The following is an 18,480-nucleotide window of genomic DNA, read 5'->3' on the forward strand; positions in this document are numbered from 1 at the left end:
TGTCTGTTCTTATACTGTCTCAGAGGCCTGGTTAGAGCAGAGAAGCCTTTATAAAGACCTGGGAGAAGTAGTCAGTTCCTTCCCCATTCTTAAGGTTTGTCTGAAGAAGGACCCATTTCCGTGAGATAGTGAAAGGGGCCAACAAGGCCAGCCTGGGGTAGAGTGAGTGAGCATGCTCTTGCCCATCAGCAAATGGCATCAGCCCATTTCTCCTGGGTCCTGGGCACAGCCTCCCCGTGAGGGCTTACTTGGCAATAGAGCCCACCTTCCCAAAGCTCATAATTTACCAGGGAGTTAGTCAGATGTGCAGCCGAGTCAATGGCCTTGAATGTCCCAAGAAACTCTGCACACCCAGCAGGATAGTGCTTGGAGCCTAGGAGCTCCATGAAGACAGTGGTCCATTGAGCTGACACGCCCTTGGTCTTGGAACTCAGCTCAGCCAGGCCTTAGAAATTCCCAGGCCTGAGTCCCAGCCCCGCTTTGAGAAGGCTGCCCTCTGGAGGGGCACTGGAGTGGTGTCTGAACAAGATGTACTTGGAGCCACCGAGATTCTAGTCCCAGCCTGGGCTGCTCTCTACTTTATAGGGGTTTTCAGATGACACTCTTTCCACCTGCAGATCTGCCCACTAGCCCCGTGGACCTGGTGATCAACTGCCTGGATTGCCCTGAGAACGCCTTCCTGCGAGATCAGCCCTGGTACAAGGCAGCTGTGGCATGGGCCAACCAGAACCGGGCACCAGTACTCAGCATAGACCCTCCTGTGCATGAAGTAGAACAGGGCATCGATGCCAAGTGGTCACTGGCTCTGGGCCTGCCTCTGCCTCTGGGGGAGCACGCGGGCCGTGTCTACTTGTGCGACATCGGCATTCCTCAGCAGGTATTCCAGGAGGTGGGCATCAACTACCACTCACCCTTTGGGTGCAAGTTTGTCATCCCACTGCACTCTGCCTAGAGGGGCTCTGGGCAGGCTGGACCCTGCAGTCCCCTGCTGCTCCTTACACTGAACTTGACAACGAACGCCTTAAGGATTTGAAGCTTCATGGACCTTGTTAAAATTTTTTCTTTTGGGTTTGTTTGTTCTATGAGAGAACAGATCATATTTAAAACTGACCTGTCACCTGCCCTTAGCCAGGGAAGGCTTTCCCACTGGGTGTGCAGGGCGGGTGGCAGGCTGAGTGTGCACCGTGGCTCCAGGCATCTCTACACCCTGCCCCCTGTGTGGCCAGGTGGGGCTTTGTTTACAGACTTAGGCAGCTCTGACTGTGTTTCAGGTTTACGGCCGCTGGGCCTGGGCGAGCACCTCAAGGGGTGGGGCAGTCCTGTTTGGAGGCCTGTGCTCGCTCTGTTCCAGAGCTTGTGGCTTTGCTTCCCCTGCTTCCCCGCAGCCAGGCAGCCCTTCCTCTGATCATGTAGAACTGGCTGCGCCGTGTTGTCCACTAGAGGGCAGACTTGCGCTCTCCATTCAATGTGAGGGCTTTGAGGCCTTCCCTGAGCCCCACCACAAGATCATTTGGGGGCTTTTGACCCTTTGTCCCGAGCTGATCCAGGTTTTATGCTGGGTTTTTTATTTTTTTTCCAAGAGTCCTTCCTCCTTTCCACTCCATTGCTCTGAGAGGCAGGGAAGGGGGTGGCATCAGAATGGTTTTACTATATTGGGATTTTTTGTGTTTTTTTTGTTGTCTTCAGCACAGGTAGTGTAAGGTTATGTTACGGCAGAACCACAGTGCCCACCTTGCCAGCAGTGCCCCCCAACCCCATACTCTCTAGCTGGGGGCTGAGCCTTTGCCTAGTCGGGCCAGACCCCTCAGGGTGCAGGCTTATTGTTCAGTACTGGGGAGGCCCCTGGGGGAGCCTGGTGCTGAGCCAGAAGAGGCTCCCTGGTGCTTCTGTCCTAGGCCAACACTCCCCCTCACCTCCTTGCCTACACACACATAGCCGCATTTTCTTCTGCCCTTCCCCTGAAATGGTCCTCTGCAGCTGTGATCCCAGAGTAGGGCTCCACCCTGGCTTTCACAGTACCTGGGCCTTGAACCCTTTATGATTGTCCTCTCTAGATAAGTAGGCTCGGGGCCAGCACCCTGTCTCAAGGTTGCCAAAATGAGGCCAGTTCTGGATAAGCTAGCTGGTGGGGCTCAGCCTTAGGAACACTGCTGCTCGGATCCTAAGGCAGAGCCCCAGAACGCTTGCAGGCCTGGGCCCGGGAGGCTGGTAGCCGTGCCCTAGAGTTCCTGGGAGGGGCCCTTACAAAAGGCTTGTGCTTTAAAGCCTTTTTCAGGGCGCTAGGCTTCCTTCTGCTCTGTGCTCAGTCTGTTAAGGGGGTGAATGGAAGGGCTTGCCAAGAATCACGGACACAGGGTAGGCCCTGATAACATGGGTTTCAGGCTACTTACCACTTTTCTTACAGGAGCATAGCCAGGAACAGATGAGGCAGGGCAGAGAGGGCTGGTCCCTCTCTTCCTCCCATCCTCCTTCCTTCAAATGTAAAATTGTTTCCAGCAGTGGAAGAAGGCCAGCAACTGTGAATCCTGCGCTGTGTATCCTTCCTGAGCCTCTGCTCATTCTCAGGGCCAAGAAGCTCCAAAAATGGGGCCCTCTCTTTAGAGGCAGGGCCGTAATCTGAGGAGCAGTGCTGGATTACAGACATTCTGGTAAGCAACCATTTAAACAGGTTCTGGCTGCCTGTTGATGCCGTTAGGCCCCCTGATTGGGTACAGTGAAAAATGATGTAGAAGACTGCCCGCTCCAGTAAGTCACAGTGGCCCTGGAGGTAACGGCCTTGTTGAGGGGCCACTGGGAGTTGATGCCCAAGCCTCTCCCTCTTCCCAGGTGGCACTGGAGCCTCTTCCTGCCCTCAGCCTGGGCCTTCCCCAGTGGTAGTAAAGATAAGCATGATTCCTCTATCTTCAGCTCCCCCTAGAGGCGTCCTGCCCACAGTGCCCAATCCCCAAGGGGCCCCAGTTAGGTGGCCAAGACTATCACTCATGCAGCTCTTGGGGAACCAAAAACCAGCACTAAAATAAAGCTGAATGACGGAGTCCTGTGCTCTGTGGTAAATTGCTGTGTAGGCCGAGGAGAGGTGCTGCCTCGCCAGCCCTAGGAGCCTGCCTTGATTCTCTCACGCTCGACAGCCTCCAGTAAACTAGAGCTATTGGGCACGTACAGCCCAACAGCAACCAGTCCCAGCGAGTGACAAGGCCGGAAAGATAGCAAGTGCTGCCTGGCTAACTGCAGCAGGCCATTCCCCTTAGATTCCTTGGGGCTGAGAGGTGCAGGGGGCAGCAGAGGGGGAAGGGGCGGGGCAGGGCCTGGGTGCCTTTTAGGGCTACTCAGACCTGCCGCCTCGTGGGACACCCGAGCTGCTTGTCTTCATGGCTAGCCCTTCTGTGCCTGGCCCCGTCCACACTTAGCTCTCCACAAGCTGAACTGCTACGAAAGACTTTATTAATAAGGTAGGGAAGGGAGAAGGCAAGGAGCCTGCAGACGGACACACTGGTACCAGGGATTACAAACAGTAAGAAACACTTTATTTTAACTTTACAACATATAAATAGCTTGGGTCAAATCTGTGCTTTCTGACAGCTGGGCATCAAGTCTCCTCCCCTGCAGGTTCCTGCCTTCCTTCACATTGCACTGTTCATTGGGTGGCTCTGGCCCTGGGGCCGGTGGTAGAGGTTGGAGAAAAGGGGCCTGGGCAGCCCAGTCCCACTCTCCGTCTCCTGGTGCGGTGGCCTGCACCTGTCATCTGCTTGGGTTGCGGCTGGTGTGGAAGGACCGCTCCTCGGGGGTGAGGCCAGCAAAGAAGGGGTGCAGCAGGGCCTCCGCCAGTGTGATGCGCTGGGCAGGGTCAAATTCTAACATCCTCCTCATCAGGTCAAACAGCTGCACGTGCTCCAGGGAGTCCTGGAGCATGTAACTCTGCTCAGGGACACAAGGGGCCTCAGGGTAATGGCAGGGTCATGGGAAGCCACAGCAGGTCCCCTTGTCCAGGAAGCCTTGCTGCACAGTTGAGGAGGCAGTGATGCCTCCCTGGAGGACTACTTCTGCTCTCCTGGATAATGAGAAGGTCTTGTCTTTTCATGCTTGGAATAATGTTTGCTCTCAGCTTATCAGGCTACTGAGTGTCTCACTGGCTTGGTGCCTCTGCCCCCACATATAAAGTCCTGACAGGTGGCTAGAAATCACCTCTGCAAAATTCACTTGTCCAAGCACCAAATGCAGCTGACAGAGGCTTCCTGGCCATGCCTAGGTCTTCCCTCCCCCTCAATTCAGTCCTGCCTAGTTCTTCCTAAAGTTGAGAGGAGATGAGGCAGGAAGTGGCAGGGTCTCTGACAGCTCTGGCTCTTCTGGTGTCCCCAGTTACACTCAGCCACCCCATGGGGGGTGGGAGGGCTAAGGGCCCCTCTGGGGCGGTCTGCAAGGAGCCCCACTGCCAGCACCCAGCAGCCACGGCTGCAGCCTCCCACAGAGCCGGAGAGCTGCCTGGCCTGTCTCTCTGTGTGTCTGCCCAGTGTCTGGGGCCTCCTTGGCCTGAGCTGAGCTGAGGGGCCAGAAACTGACCTTCAGAGGCTTGCAGTTCTCCTTCACATACCGGCCGTCAGAGCTGTTCTCATCCCAAACCAGGCCCCCTTTGTAGAAATACTTCTGCTTCCTGAAAATGGAAGGATGGGAAGGGGTCAACTCTAGGTGAGAAAGATGGCAGCTGCCTGGGGAATGGCAGCAGAGCCAGACAGGGATTCTGGGCAACAGGCTGCCACATCACTTAGAGTGGGGCACAGGGAAGGCTGCTGTAAGCCTGGAGGAGCCATGGGCTATCCTGCAAAGGCGACCTAGTAGCTTGCTGACCCACAGCCAAGACAAGAAAGGCACCAAGGCCGGCCCTGAAGGGAGCTACCAGGGCTCCTTACCTGGTGCGGTGGATCATGTGTGATGGGATGGGCCCTAGGATCTTCTCCATCATCACCAAATGCTCTCGGTTTTCATGGGTCTGTGGAAGGTTAGGGATAGAGCAAGCAGAGGTCAGTGCTAGCCTCAGCCTCCTTGGAGAATAAGGGACAAAAAAGATGGGCAAGTGCCCTCCCTGCCCCAGGAGATGCAAATCCACCAATGGAACAGCAGTCCCAGCCTTTCTGACCTGGGGGCAGCCTGGGGCCAGGGGTGAGGCAGCCTGGTCTTAGGGTCAGGTGGACCCCATGACTGCACACCTCTTTTTGCTTACATTCCTCTCTCTATCCCCAGAAGATGCCCTGCCCCAGCCCATCTCCATGCTCTCACTCACACTGTGCCCCTTGCCTGGAAGGCTCACTCCTCCCACCCCAGCCTTCCATCCTTGATGGCTGATGGCAAGAGTCCCTGACTATCCCAACAAGGCTGGTCTCTTGCTTCCCCTGAGCATCTACGACCCTCAGGAGTCAGTCTCACAACATGCGGACGTGTCACAAAGCTGACTAGTGGGTGGTGGAAGGCATTCCAGGGCAGTGGGACGATGTGGGAGAGGCCTTACCTGGAAGAGTGTGAAGCCCCGGTAGTACTCAAAGAGAATGCAGCCAATACTCCAGACATCACAGGGCTGTGCCCAGCCCAGCTCTGAAAGTCAAGACAGGAGAGGCTATGAGATTCAGCACTGAGCTCCCAGCCTAGAGGTCACAGGGCAGCTACCACACTGGCTGGCAAGACTCTTGCCCAGAATCCAGTAGAGGCCCCTTTCTTGGAAAAGCCAAGTCAACAGCTACCATGACTCCTAACATTGGCCCCAGGTGGCAGACAGGCCCCTCACTCCCTCTGTTCGTACTCTCCCAACGACTGCCCGCTTTATCAGGGTTGGGAACTATACACTCACCAAGAATCACCTCTGGTGGGCGATAGTGACGGGTGGCCACGATAGTCGTGTGATGCTCATGGTCAAAGGTAGCACTACCAAAGTCAGCCACTCGGATGCTGGTGTTCTTCACCGACTTCTCCTCACAGCTCTGAAGGGCAAGGAGGGCGAGCCAGGTCAGGAGTCCGTCCTGGTGGGTAGCCCACTCCTGGAGCAGGGCCTCCCTCTTTCCCCCAACAATACCTTGTGCTCATTGTAGAGGGTTTCAAACTCAGAATTCACGAACAGGATGTTCTCTGGCTTCAAGTCTGTGTGGGTCAGCTGGTTCTCGTGTAGAACTGGCGAAGCAGGAGAGGAGGGAAGCAAACACTGAGCACTTGGGCTTCCTTTCTGGCCCGCTCACCAGCGCTGGGCCAGACGCCTCCTCCAGAGCCAGCCTGCCCGAGCCCCTGAGCCCCCAGCCTCAGGAGCGGGCCAAGCGTACAGGTTGGACTGCCTCTGCGCTGGCTTCCCTCTCAGGAGTTCTCTGTGCTCAGGGCCTCGGAGGGTTCTGATACTTGAGAAGAAGGGCTGAGGGAGACTTCTTTCATTTAGAAAACCTCCCTCCACCTGTGTGCGGGGGACCAGACCTCCTCAGCCTGTCTCTCACCAAAGCTTCACCCTCTCCCCAGCACCAGCTACATAATTTGTGAGGCCCAGGGCAAAATGGAAATGTAGGTCCCCTTATTCAAGTTAGTACAACTCTCAAGATGGCAGCAGCAGAGCATTAAACCGAGCACAGGGCCACCTATGAAGCACAGCCATGAAGCCAGCCCCGCCTCTCCTCACCCCAGCCCTCAGCAGTGGTGGGAGGAGGAGTCTGGCTTTTTCTTCCAAGCTCTGTCCCACTCCCACTGAGGTGGTACCCTGCCACTTGTCACTTTTCCCATCTGGCACTCAAGACCCTCACAGTGGTGTGGCCCATCTCTCCTAACATAGGCCCTCTCTTGACCAGAGTGAGTTTCAGCACTTGCCAGGCTCTGGGCGTCACTGAGCAGCTCACCTTGCTTGGAATGCCCTCCCCTGTCCCGTCCATCTATGCAGACCCTGCAGTCTAGCTCTGAGTCTATTCGCCGCCTCTCTGAGGAGCCTTTCTGACCTGTTCCAACCACTGCAGACCACACACAGGCACCACCAGATAAGTTCTTAAAAGGTTGGCAGACAGATGGAAAGTGATGGTGAGACAGAGGGTGTCTGTGTGGACAGGACCTGTGGGTGGGGTCTACCAGGTCAGTCTTCAGCCTTGTCATCCTGTGCAGGGAGGGTAGCTGGCCTAACTCTACAGCAGCTCTTCCCGCCCCCTACCGAGTGCCTGGGGCAGAGGCCAGCTCAGGAGGTCCCTGGAGAGGACTCTCCATCCTCACAGATTCCTACCTGAAGGCTTTTCAGCCAAAGGGGTCCTGGTGTCTCGGGCCCAGCAGAACAGTTAGCAATACGCTGGAGCGAATTGGGGAAAGCGAGACCACCAGGTGACTTTGCTGCAGATACATGGATGCCCCATGCTCCTTTTGAGGGCGGAAACTTACATCTAAGGGCGTGGCAGAGCTGGTAGGCCATGTGCCGGACATGTGGTAGGGGGTAAGGCTGGAAGTTATTCTCCTTCAGGAACTCAAAGGTATTCTTGCCCAGAAGCTCAAAGGCGATGCACATGTGACCGTGGAAGTTGAACCAGTCAGACATCAGGACGCACAGGCTGGAGGTCAAGGACGGGGCGGGGCTCAGGCTCCATGCTGGGGGCTAGCTGCCCCAGCCCTCCCCCTCGAGTGAAGCCAGTCCCCATTCCCTCCCAGGCCACTGGGTCACACACCAGGAGACCAGTACACGTGAAGACAGAACTGTGGGCATAACCCCTGCATCTCAGAGAAAAAGATGGAGTAACTCCAATACACTCCACAGAACTAGTGTTGCTTCTTTCAGCTCCCAGCTGAGCTTCCTGAGTCTGCAGGGCTCAGCACAGTGCTTGCAGAAGAGGAAATGTTCAGCATCTGTGCCACAGGCAGTTCTCCTTTGGACAGCTCTGACTACACGAGAACCCCAAACAGCTTCAGGCTTGTATCTTGTCTAATGTCCACCACAGCCCAGTGAGGCTCCCAGTTCACAAATGCAGGGCTAGGAGGCCGCCCTCAGAACACAGTGCTGGTTGTGGTGGAGGCTGGACTGAAACCCAAAGGTTCCCTGAAGCAAGACTCATCGCCAAACTCCCTGGGCTCGGTGCAGGGAGAAGGCGGGGGTGCCAGCCAGGTCAAAGGGTACTGCTCAGCCCCAGGGGGTTAGGGCAGTGGGGGCTGGAGTGGACACTGTCCCCCTGGAAGCTTCCCTCCCATTCCACGCCAGCACTCACAACTTGTTCTCTTTGTCCTTCTCCTTAATCTTTTTGAGCACGTTGATCTCCAGCCGGGCGGCCTCCCGGTACTTGCCCACGTTGCGGATGATCTTCAGGGCAACCTGAGACTTCCCTCTGGGACAGAGGCAGGAAGCAAAGTTCCCATGAGAAGCTGCGAGGCCCTTCCCCCACCCTCCACCCCGGCCCCGCAGCCCCAGGCAGACACTGCTCAGGACTCCAGGAACAGGGCCTGCCCCGAAGAAAGCAGACACTTGATGCCCAGCCTGCCTCGTACAACACCAGACCTCTACTGTCCTGACAGCAAGCTGCTCTTGGCACCCGTGCCAACCTTAGGCTTTTTATGATCTCAGGTTGTCGACTCCCAGCAGGGAGTAGGCAGAGGAGTGGAGGCCTTGCATGCGACAGCGCCAGGCCCAGAGCTCACTTGGTCCTGCCGCTGGCCAAGCCATCCCACCCAGAACCCTCCTGCAGCACCTCCTAACCTTCCTGAGCACACCTACAAGTCTGGGCAAACAGCTCCCCCTTGGGTGGGGCTTCCAGGATGGCGTGAAGCCTGGCAAGGGGTTGAGGGTGCCAGCAGTAGGTTCCTCTCACTGGGAGGCCCAGGGCTGCTCCCTTCACTACTCCTGACTCTCTGGCCCCACCTGCCTGCCCACTAGCCACAGCATTTATCAGAGACCACTGAAATGCCAGGAAGCCTTGTTCAGTGTCCAGTGAGGATTTTAATAATTCCTGCTGTCTACCTTCCGCCCTGATCCCCAGCCCCACCCCCGGGAGGCCACTTGCAGGATGCCGGCAGAGAAGGAAACCTGCTGAGGTTAGGCTGCCAGGTCCAATGCTGTCAGGAAGGGCCAGCCAGAGCACAGGTGCCCGGGGGAGAACTGGAGTGACAAGCCCTGGCCCACAAGGGTGTGGTCTTAAGGCCTCTGGGAAGCTGGCTTCGGTGCCTGTGGAGAGGTTCCCAGGCCCCACAGCAGAGGAATCTTCTAGCAAGTACCCTGTTTTTCTTTCCCTATTCCATTTCCCCAGATTTTCAGGGCAGGAAAGGACTTCGGAGGAAACGCCACTACAACCGCCTCCTAGAACAGGATCCCTCAGTGGCATTCCAACCCTCGACGCAGGGAAAGCACCGCTTCCACACAGCCACTGCCGGGGCGGGATGGCCCTTTCTTCTGCTGAGCTGCATTCTGCCTCCTGACAACAAGCCCACCAGCCGACCCCCTCTGGAACCCCTAAGGGTCCCCTCAACCCTGTGTTTACCTATTAGTGACTTCAAAGGTTCACTTCCTGCCAAACTACTCAAAGTGGCACAGCCCAGATAAGATAATCCCCAGCTCTCAGATCTGCCACATCTCTCTCTGGTCACAGTGTAATCTACATGTCCCATGGCCACTGGTCCCAGCCCTAACCTCAGGCCACACTGGATATGAAGTGTGTTTAAATGGGAACTGTGGGCCCAGGGAGACTTCCTCAGTAATAATCACTGCCTTAAATTGGGGCCACATGGCTAACTGGACTTCTGGGTCTCACTGTCCTTTCCAAGCAGCCCCTGATGTGGGAGCACCAAGTAGGGTGGTACCTGGCTCTGCCATTCAACAGCTGGGGGATACAAACCCTGAGCAAGTTTCTTCATCTCTAGAATAACACGAGAGTCACATACAGGCAGCACGCGGCTCAAGTGAGACAGCGAGGACACAAGCACTTCACAGCCAAAGTACCCAACTAGCGAGAGGGCCGGGAAGGCAGGAAGGCGGTGCGCTCGCAGGAGCTGGCTTCCCAGCCTAAGGTAGAGGAGGCCAGGGTTCTGGTCTTGAGGAATGGCAAAGGGACAAAAAAGTATTTCACCATTCAGACTGGAAGGGAGCAAGGTACCCCCAGCAGCACCCCAGCACACACAGGTGTACCCCCCTGCTCTCCCTGAGCACACTCAAAGGGGCCCACCGCCTAGCCACACTGGAGAAGGCAGCAGCCTGCTTGCTGAGAAAGCCCTGGCTCTTGTTTCTTTCACCTGGGACAGCCCCCCAGGCAGACCTCCGGAGGGTGGGGGCTCATGCCTGGGACGGGCTCAGTACTACTCTCAACCCCCTGCCAGGCCCAGACCCTGAAAGAGATCACAGGACACAGATCCAGACCACGGGGGAGCCAGGGCCTTGCCCGGTTCTGATATTCACCACCACAGCCCTGAGGAAGTGGGGAAACTGGGGCAGCACCAGTCACTGACCACAGTTCTTGGGAAGGGATGGCACATGCCTCAGGAACCCCAGGAATTTCTCTCTATTTCAGGGGGTCAGCAAAATCCCAACATGCACAGGTTAGAACCCTGCTTCGGTGCTACCTTTCAAAAAGGAAAAGGTTAAGCTCTGCCATCACCTTCAAGAACCTCAGGCCATCTCTTCCCAGGAAGATGGCTCACCTGGCATGGTCCAAGCACTCCACCACCTTGCCAAAGGTGCCTTCACCCAGGTTCCCCACGATCTCATCTAGGAGAGAAAAGAAACAGGGCATGAGGGTCTGGAGGGCAGAGGGTCGGCAGCTCCTGCAAGTTCACAGCATTCAAATTCTCAAAAACAAAAGTTTCTCTCTCACTGCTACACTCTTAAAAACAGAAGTTGCTAGTGTCTGTGTCATTCAGGCAATTACTGGTGGCCCCACTAAGGCGCCACGCGCACTAGAGGCCCCTCCGGGCAGGAGAGGTCTCATCTAACAAGGGGGTAGAAAGTAGAGAGGTAAAGTTTTACGAAAGGTGGCTGTACATCGCTCTTGGAGCCAATCGCCGATCCGGCACACCAGGTGGCCCTCCTTGTCATCTTCCACACTCCGGCTGCTGCGCTTACTGCTCTGTTGGCTTCTCTGCATGCACCGCCCCCCGAAACGCCATCCGACCAATCGCATGGTAGGCGGTTCCGATTGACAGATTGAGGTGTCAGTCAAAGGCAGAGGTGGAGACGGTGAGGAGCCGGTGGGTTGGTTGGTTGGATTTTCCAGATCCCAGCATTTCATAAGGCACACAGCATATATAACGATAGGGATATTGCAAGGGACACGTCAAGACACAAACTGACTTCAAAAACAGAAAAGTAAAAACAGCTACAGGTATGTAAAGAAAACTCGGACATTATCTAAGAGAAGGGCGCCGCAAACGCTCAGGAAGACGACCAGCCTCTGCCGCTGAGGGGCTGGGCCGTGTGGAGAGTCACAGCCCAGACTCCCTCCTCCGCCGAGTCTCCCCCTCCCCGGCCCCCCCGTGCTAGTGCGGCCAGGGTGAAGACGCGGAGAGAACGGCGCAAGAAGACGGCTGGCCCAGCCTGGGTCCGATCACCCAGAGTGGTCAGAGGCCACTCTGGCTTCAGCTGCAGAACGCCCAGCCTGCCCCTGCCTGCCTCTGTTCGCCCACGCAGCCCTGCACAGGCCCAACAGCTGCCACCTGCCCCTAGACGGCACCTGTGGCCAGAATGAACATCACCACCAGAAACGGCCTTTCGTCAGCGGCCCTTGTGCCACCAGCCTCGAGCAGGGAGGGAGCCCCGGATCCTCTGTGCCAGTTGACCTCCAGGCCTACCACCACGATGGCCCGTGCAGGCCCCAAGCCAGCTCCTGCCCTGGCCTTGGCACCTACGCTACTCACAGGCCAGGCTCCTCCCGAGCCTCATGACAACAGAGGGCACCAAAGAGAGAGAAGCAGCAGAGCCACATACCTGCACCACCATCCTGTGGCAGCGTGCAGAGAGGCCACCAGGCCACGCCGGGCGCCCGCAGTCAACCCTCAACCCACGGCCACTCAAAGAAGTCACAGGAAAGCTGGGCAGAGAAGATGCCTGGCCCCCTCCACTACTCCTCAGGGGCCTCACGGCCGGGAGCAAGGGCGGGAGGGAAGCAGGTTGGGGAGAAGAGAAGACAGTATATACCCTCAGAGATACACAGCTGGCCTTTCTCCCCAGAGGCCTGAGCGCAGGTGGGCTCCGCCTCCGCAGAGAGCTATACGACCCTCCACGCTAAGAATGCTGCCAGGCCCTGCTCTGGGCATGTGGCCCGCAAGTGGGCAACGCCTGGAGCTGTGGGCCTTTCTGCCATTTCTTCACATGCCTCATCACACAGGCAGCTCGTCCCCTTCACCTTCACCGCCCCTCACATGAAGAGGCTAGGCTGAAGAGGGCCTGACTGGAGGTAAGAGGGAGCTCCCAGTCTGAGCTGAATGACAGCCGGCCCTCCCCAGCCCATGGGCGCTCCAGCCTCTGGGCCTTTGGGGAGGGGTGTGGAGGTGAGACTGCAGAGGTGGCTGCAGTCCACACCAGTCAGAGTGCTCAGCTGTGTGTGGGGGCCGATCTCTGAGTGGGAAGGACCAGGCCATATGGCTCCAGACCACACACCAGCAACCTCATTAAAGATTCTGAAGAAGTGTCCCTGGCCACTTGCATCACGTGGCCTGTGCCTGAAGCAGTGTGGAGACAGACAGGCCGGGGGCCAGCCAGCGCCGGAACCAGAGCCCCTACAGCTGCCACTGCCCATGGGCCAGCAGATAAAGGAGCCAGGCCCCCTGCTCAGCCCTGCACCTGGACCAGACAACACAAACACACACACACATGCACGCACACCAAACTCGCGTGCGCAGAGCTGGCGGTACTCACCCAGACCAGCCAGCCTGAGAGAAGGCTAGAAAGAGATGAGGCCTTTAAGCCCCAGCCAGCACACTCTGGCTACCACTCACCGAGGAGGCGCTGCTACAAGACCTGGTGCGGCGTTTGTGGCAGTGGTGGGCGTGCTTGCGGGTCCGGTACGGCTCCCTCTCCCGTGACCGCCGACGGTGATGGGAACGGGAGGATCCATAGCAGTCCTCTCCGAAGGACGGGCTCCGCTCTTCGTATCGGTACGCGTCGCTGTCCCGGGGCTCCCGGTATCTCCTCTGGTAGGGTAGGCGGTCATGGCTGCCAAGACAGGGACAGGGACACTGGGCAGTCAGGGCCGTTCCTCACACCAACCCGGTTCCTGCCACCAGGCAAGAGGCATGTGGTGGGGCCCCTGTAAAGGGCTCACAAGGGTAACCTGTTGGAGCAGAGGCACCCAGACTAGGGGCAGGGGGGTGGGTAGGAAGGTGAAGTCCACCCTCCGGAAGCTCGGCCCCTTCAGTGCCACAGGAGGCAGAGCACTGGGGTGTGAGTGTGGTGGAGGGCCTGGAGGACCTACCACCCCGGGGCTCTCTGTGGCCTGCGGAGACTGTAATTTCAGGCTGGGGGCTGAGAAAAGACCAGGAACAAACCTCTGGAAAGGTCTGTGGTTATGTTCCTAATCCTCAATGAGAAAGGCTCTGAGGTTAGCAGGGGAGATGCCAGCCTAGAAAGCAGGGGAATGTGTCAGGAGAAGGAAGAGTCAAGGACAGAGAAAGAAGGGGCAGCAAGGTATCCAACCCTGAGGCCAGTGAATGCAGGGGAAGGGACGGGAGGAGCCTGGAGAGGACGAGGCAGCGAGTGGTCTAGGCACAGCTGGGCAGAGGGGCACCTGCAGGGGCCCAGGGCTGCCAGACTGTCTTCCTGGTCCAGACGTGGGAAGGCATCCTTTCTTCCCACCTAGTTCCCTCTCACCTTCTGGACCGAGATCGCCGGGGTGGAGGCTCCCTTCGAGACGGGTATCGCAGTCTCCCTTCGTGCTCCCGACTGTAAGACCTCCTCCTCTTCCAGCGGTAGCTCAGGTATGGGTCTGGCTCAGGGGAGCGGTATCGCTTACAGTGATGCATCTAGGCCACAAGAAATAGAAAGCTCTGCTAAACACACCGCCAGTCACAGCTGGCAGCCTAAGTGCTCCTGAAGAGGCTCATTGTTCTGTTTGGGGGCAGCCCCTCCCAAGGGTTTATGAAGTGAAGAACTCTGAGGTCACATTGGTCAAACAGCAGACAATGGGTAACACCCTTCTCCACCAGTGAACAAACAAACAGCTGCCTCCCCAGCACAGCATCGTTGGCCTGGTGGCCTGAGCACTCAGGGAACCAGGAGAGCCAGGACAGGTGCTGAGGCAGAATGCAGAGCAGGTGTGTGTGGGGGTAAGAACCATCACAGGAGACCAAGGCCAAGGAGAAGGGGAAGCCTCCTTTGCTTAATTCCTTCCTCCCTGTCTGTGGGGTCCTATGAAGGCCTGCTGTCAAGCCAGAGGCCAGAGTCAAAAGGCTGTTGGCAGGGAGCCAACCCACAAAAGCGGGGTGAAAGTCCTTGAGTTTGAGAGGCTAAGTTGCCTGATTGAGGCCCTGAACTGGACCCCACTCCAGGGAGCAAGGACCACAAGTCAGTGTGAGGAACCACAGGCAGAAACAAGAAGGCCAGCCCTTGGGGAAAGAGGTGCACAGGGTCCTACACACATTCCCTAGCCGACCCGAGGGTCTGGTCAGACACAGGGGTCTTTACAGCCTTGCTGGTCCATACGTTGTCTCAGTATCAGTGAAGATGTCAGGGTCCTCAGAGCATCCAAGTTTCCTGCCCAAGGCCTATTTAGCGCCCTCAGACGACCTGCCACCAGTGCCATGCTGGGCAGGGCCTCAGCTCTATCCAGCAGGACACTACTGTCTACTCTTCCAGACCCCCTGCTCCAGCACCTTCTCCTGTGCCCATCTCCGGAACAGCCAGAAGGCTGGCTGTCTGGCAGGCTGTGGCTTGGGGAGGCAGGCCTCACTATCCCTACTTCAGTGGGGACTTACATCCACCCCAGGAAATTGCCAAGTCGGATCAGTCACCAGACGAGAAAGACAGCTAAGTCAGGCCAGCTCCCTGTTCCCCTCCACACCCCAAACCCTGACACTGCCTCCATGGGATGGCTGGGCCAGAGACCATGACCAGACCAACCCTTCACTTGGCCATAGCCAACCTCCAATGGTGGTCAGTCCTGGGCGTGCCTGATCAAGCACATTTTGGACAAATCCACTGAGGCTGCTCCATCTCATGAGAAGGGTGTGTCTGGAGGAAAGCAGGATGGAATGGCTCTCCTTAGAGGAGTAGGGCAGCGAGGCATATTTGACAAAACCCCTGGGAGCTTCTCCATGATCCTGGTAAAGTCAATGTCCTCAATTTCCCCCCAGCAGATGTCCTCTGCTGTCTACCTGGAAGTTCAGGCCCCAGCAATCCTTGGCAATAAATACGTGTAACAGCTCCTCAAGAACTTAAGACTGCTGTTCTGTTTTGGTGGTCAGCTGAGTAATGTTTCACTGTCTCCCTGCAATTACGCTGGGTCAGGTGCCCGAGCTATGGAACGAAGACAGTATCTCACATCTGACTAAGTGACACAGAAGATGCTCCAGTAGCTGAGGCAAAGGCCCTGCCCACTCTCACTAGGCAAAGCACCAGAGCTGGAAGACACAGTCTAGTCAGCACCAGGCCGAAGACTCCCTCCTGCAACCTGGAAGATTCTTATGTACACACATGCTAATGTTAGTGAAAAGAGCACAGCGTCAGAGTCCGATGTCAATTTGAATCCTGGCACTGCCACTTCTAGCTGTGTGCCTTTAGGCCAGTTACTAAACAACTCTAATCTTCAGCTTCTTCTTGCACCAAGGGGATAGTAATCTCTTACATGGTTCTGTAAGGGGGAAATTATTTCACTCCTTTAAGTAACATGCCTAGTACCTGCCTTGAGGTAAAATGCCTAGCACAGGTCTGGGCCCACAACAGGACTGAACACAGCTTTTCATTAACAACATCAAAAATTAGGTTTCAGGTAACATCTCTGTGGGTATTAAATGCCTTAAGGGCATTATGGATATTTTAGAAATCCCTTTCAAGGGACCAGAAGGGAGAGAGCTCTAGGTAGAAAACTGAACCAAATCCCACTGCTGCCACTTACTGACCTCGTGACCTTATACAAGTCACTCTAGACCTTGGTTACTATACCTGGAAAATGGAGATGACACCACCTCCCAGCCAACTTGGCAGAGAAGATGACAAGCATAAGAACTGTAAAATATCACATACAAGGCAATCATAGAGATTATCTCTCCCTTAACACATTCTAGGCAGGTGGAATATTGGGAATACCAGATGCCCCTCGTTATCTTCCCAGTTAGGGCTCTAGGGCCCATTTCTCGTCAATTATCTCCGATTCTCTGAGACCCCTGCAAACGGGTTGTTAAAAGTTAAGGGCCACAATTGTGCTCTGCAAGGCTCTACTCTACACAATGAAGAAAAAGGTAATGTGAAGCAAACCAGGCTGAGGATGCCAGCTTTTCTCGGAGCACAGGCCTATCCGTCTTCTCATCCGCTGTTCCTGGCCAGAGAACCGGGTTGACAAGAAGAGCAGCCAGCCAGGTCAGCGGCTGTCCTCCGGAATCCCAGCCACCCCAGCGCTGCATGGTTATTTTTGGCTGACGCTGCCCCACCACTGCAACCTCAAACCTGCCACCTTGCAAGCCGCCACCACCAAGAGAAACGCTCCTCCTTTTCAAGGGCATGGAGGTGGGAAGCTGGAAGGCCGCCAACTCCGCCTCGACGGGGGCCTGGCTCAGGCGATTCCCATCCCAGCTCCACACCACGACACCCGCTCCCGGAACTAAAGCACAGAGACTCCAGGACCGTGAAGCAGAATGTCAGCTTGGCCTAGCCCCTCCCCCGGGCTGGAGCGGCTCCACCATTACAACAAAATATGCGGGGGGCCTGCGGCCCTCGCTCACCCTTCCTTCCTGACGCCTCGGGTCCCAGAGATCTCAGAGCCCCGTCCCCCGTAACCGCCGCCAGTAGAAGCTAGGGAAGACCCTGGGGGAGGGAGGAGCAGGGGGAAGGCCAGCAGGAGCCGGAATCAAACTCCAAGACGCTCGGGGAGAAGTCGCCTGCGGACCAAGCCTCAAGCCAGGGGAAGGGGAGGGGGGTCTGAAAGCCCCTCCAGGCTATCCCAGGTAGGACCCCGACCCTATTCCGCGGGCAGGTGCAGGGCCTCAGAGGCCTCTTAGCCTCGGACTCCGACACGCAGGATCGAGAGGTCGGGGTCTGCGATGACCGCCCCCTTGGGGAGAAGCGGCGGGTCAGGGGTGAGAGGTTGGGGCCGCGGCCTGAGATGCGCCGAGAAGAAAACCAAAGGGAGTAGGCAGAGACCGAACCGGGAGCCCGGGGACCCACACCCAGAGCGCCTGCCCCGCCGACTCACCCCACCACCGCCACCGTCACCGACGCGGGCCCGGGCCCCACACTCACCGTCTCCCAGGCTCCGGCTGCGGCTAGGCCCCACTCCCCGCTCCGAAAGCCTCTTCCGCTTCCGGCTCCGGCCTCCGCCCGTGGCGGCCCCGCCCCTCGCGTGACGCAACCTTCGCCAGCCGGAGATCGACGCAGCTCCGCGGCTTGGCCGCTCTAGCCCGCGACTCGAAGGTTCTGGAGGACCCGCCTTCTCAGCCGGGGTCAGAGTGGCAGCCGCGGCTCCCGGAGGGGCGAGGGCATGTCTCCGGCCGCGGCCCGCCCCACCGCCGTGTCGCGACGCACGTAGGCCCCAAAGACGCGACGAAAGCTCAGTCCCCGGCTGACGGGCGCCGGGAGCCAAGAGGTGGAGCCTCGACCCCGCCCGTGCTCGCCCGTCCCTTCCTGCGCGCCGGGAGGAGGGCATTGTTTCGCAGTCGCCTTAGTGAAATCTGGGCAGACCCTGAGAACCCGCCCGGTCCCAGGGCCCCGGAGGGCGCTAAAAACCGCGGAGGTCTATGCGCCGAGGTTCGGAAGGCGGTCCCCACTCCCAGCTATGTGACAGAAGCAAATGAGACCTTCCTCTGTGTGTGTGTGGGGTCTTTAAAGCCATGGCGGCACGCTCCGGTGCACGTGCACAGCAGTCTGGGAAGACACCGGAGAGTCCTGTCGGCAGGCCCTCTGGAGGGACGGGGTCTAGGGGAAAAGGGAGGTCTCGTTTTCTTTCAGCAGCCGTGGAGCACGGCACTGAGCGGACCAGCATTGCTTCTTAGTTATAAACCCCCGCCACAGAGAAGCCCTGCGGCCCGCCGCAGACAGAAGCCGCTGCCATTTCTCCCCGGAGTCACTCGGCGACCCCTTTGCCCGGGCCCCAGCGTGGGCTCACCGAAGCCCCGTCCACCTACTGTCCCGCGCTTGGTCAGGGCGGGATAACGAGGCTCTGTTTGCTAGATGAGGAAACCGAGGTCAGGTCCTTTGGGAGACCTCACGGCTTGCAAACTTGCACTCCCCGCCCCCGGGCTCTCGCTGGCGTCACTCAGCAACGCGAGCCGGAGCGACCTCTAATTGCCCCCACGCCACGCCAGGGCGGGAGCCGGAGGGAGCCAGCATCCCTCCAGACCCCGCCCCTCCTCCCGACCGCGCCGCCG

At 57.6% G+C, this 18,480-nt stretch overlaps 2 protein-coding genes and 1 long non-coding RNA gene across 7 annotated transcripts in view; 2 read left to right on the top strand and 1 right to left on the bottom strand.

Annotated features, from left to right (window-relative positions):
* The window catches only part of EDC3 (enhancer of mRNA decapping 3), a 39,413-nt gene extending 36,379 nt beyond the window's left edge, over nucleotides 1-3,034 (top strand). The window contains exon 7 of the mRNA XM_006208744.4: nucleotides 618-3,034. Coding sequence (XP_006208806.1) covers nucleotides 618-952 — 335 coding nt within the window. The 3' untranslated portion in view covers nucleotides 953-3,034. The remainder of the gene's footprint in view (nucleotides 1-617) is intronic.
* Nucleotides 3,035-3,502: 468 nt separating this feature from the next.
* CLK3 (CDC like kinase 3) lies at nucleotides 3,503-18,240 on the bottom strand. 5 transcript variants are annotated; one of them, XM_072951064.1, is made up of 14 exons: nucleotides 17,310-17,338; nucleotides 16,376-16,436; nucleotides 13,775-13,926; nucleotides 12,904-13,120; nucleotides 10,952-11,048; nucleotides 10,612-10,678; nucleotides 8,196-8,312; nucleotides 7,381-7,547; nucleotides 6,059-6,153; nucleotides 5,837-5,966; nucleotides 5,501-5,583; nucleotides 4,905-4,984; nucleotides 4,558-4,648; nucleotides 3,503-3,915 (listed from the first exon to the last, which is right to left on the bottom strand). In XM_072951064.1, the coding sequence occupies exons 3-14, from the start codon at nucleotides 13,924-13,926 to the stop codon at nucleotides 3,739-3,741; spliced, it is 1,473 nt and encodes a 490-aa protein (XP_072807165.1). In that variant the 5' UTR covers nucleotides 16,376-16,436; nucleotides 17,310-17,338; the 3' UTR covers nucleotides 3,503-3,738. The 5 variants fall into 5 exon arrangements, with proteins under 5 accessions (XP_072807165.1, XP_031547545.1, XP_006208805.1 ...); XM_031691685.2 differs by lacking the exons at nucleotides 16,376-16,436; nucleotides 17,310-17,338 and adding an exon at nucleotides 18,219-18,240; XM_006208743.3 differs by lacking the exons at nucleotides 16,376-16,436; nucleotides 17,310-17,338 and adding an exon at nucleotides 17,357-17,629.
* On the top strand, nucleotides 13,835-15,340 carry LOC140689775 (uncharacterized). Its single transcript, XR_012064880.1, has 2 exons — nucleotides 13,835-14,217; nucleotides 15,259-15,340. It is a non-coding gene; the product is annotated as an uncharacterized lncRNA (long non-coding RNA).
* Nucleotides 18,241-18,480: the final 240 nt, after the last annotated feature.

The sequence above is a fragment of the Vicugna pacos genome, chromosome 27 (assembly GCF_048564905.1).
Source record: "Vicugna pacos chromosome 27, VicPac4, whole genome shotgun sequence".
NCBI classification, from domain to species: domain Eukaryota; kingdom Metazoa; phylum Chordata; class Mammalia; order Artiodactyla; family Camelidae; genus Vicugna; species Vicugna pacos.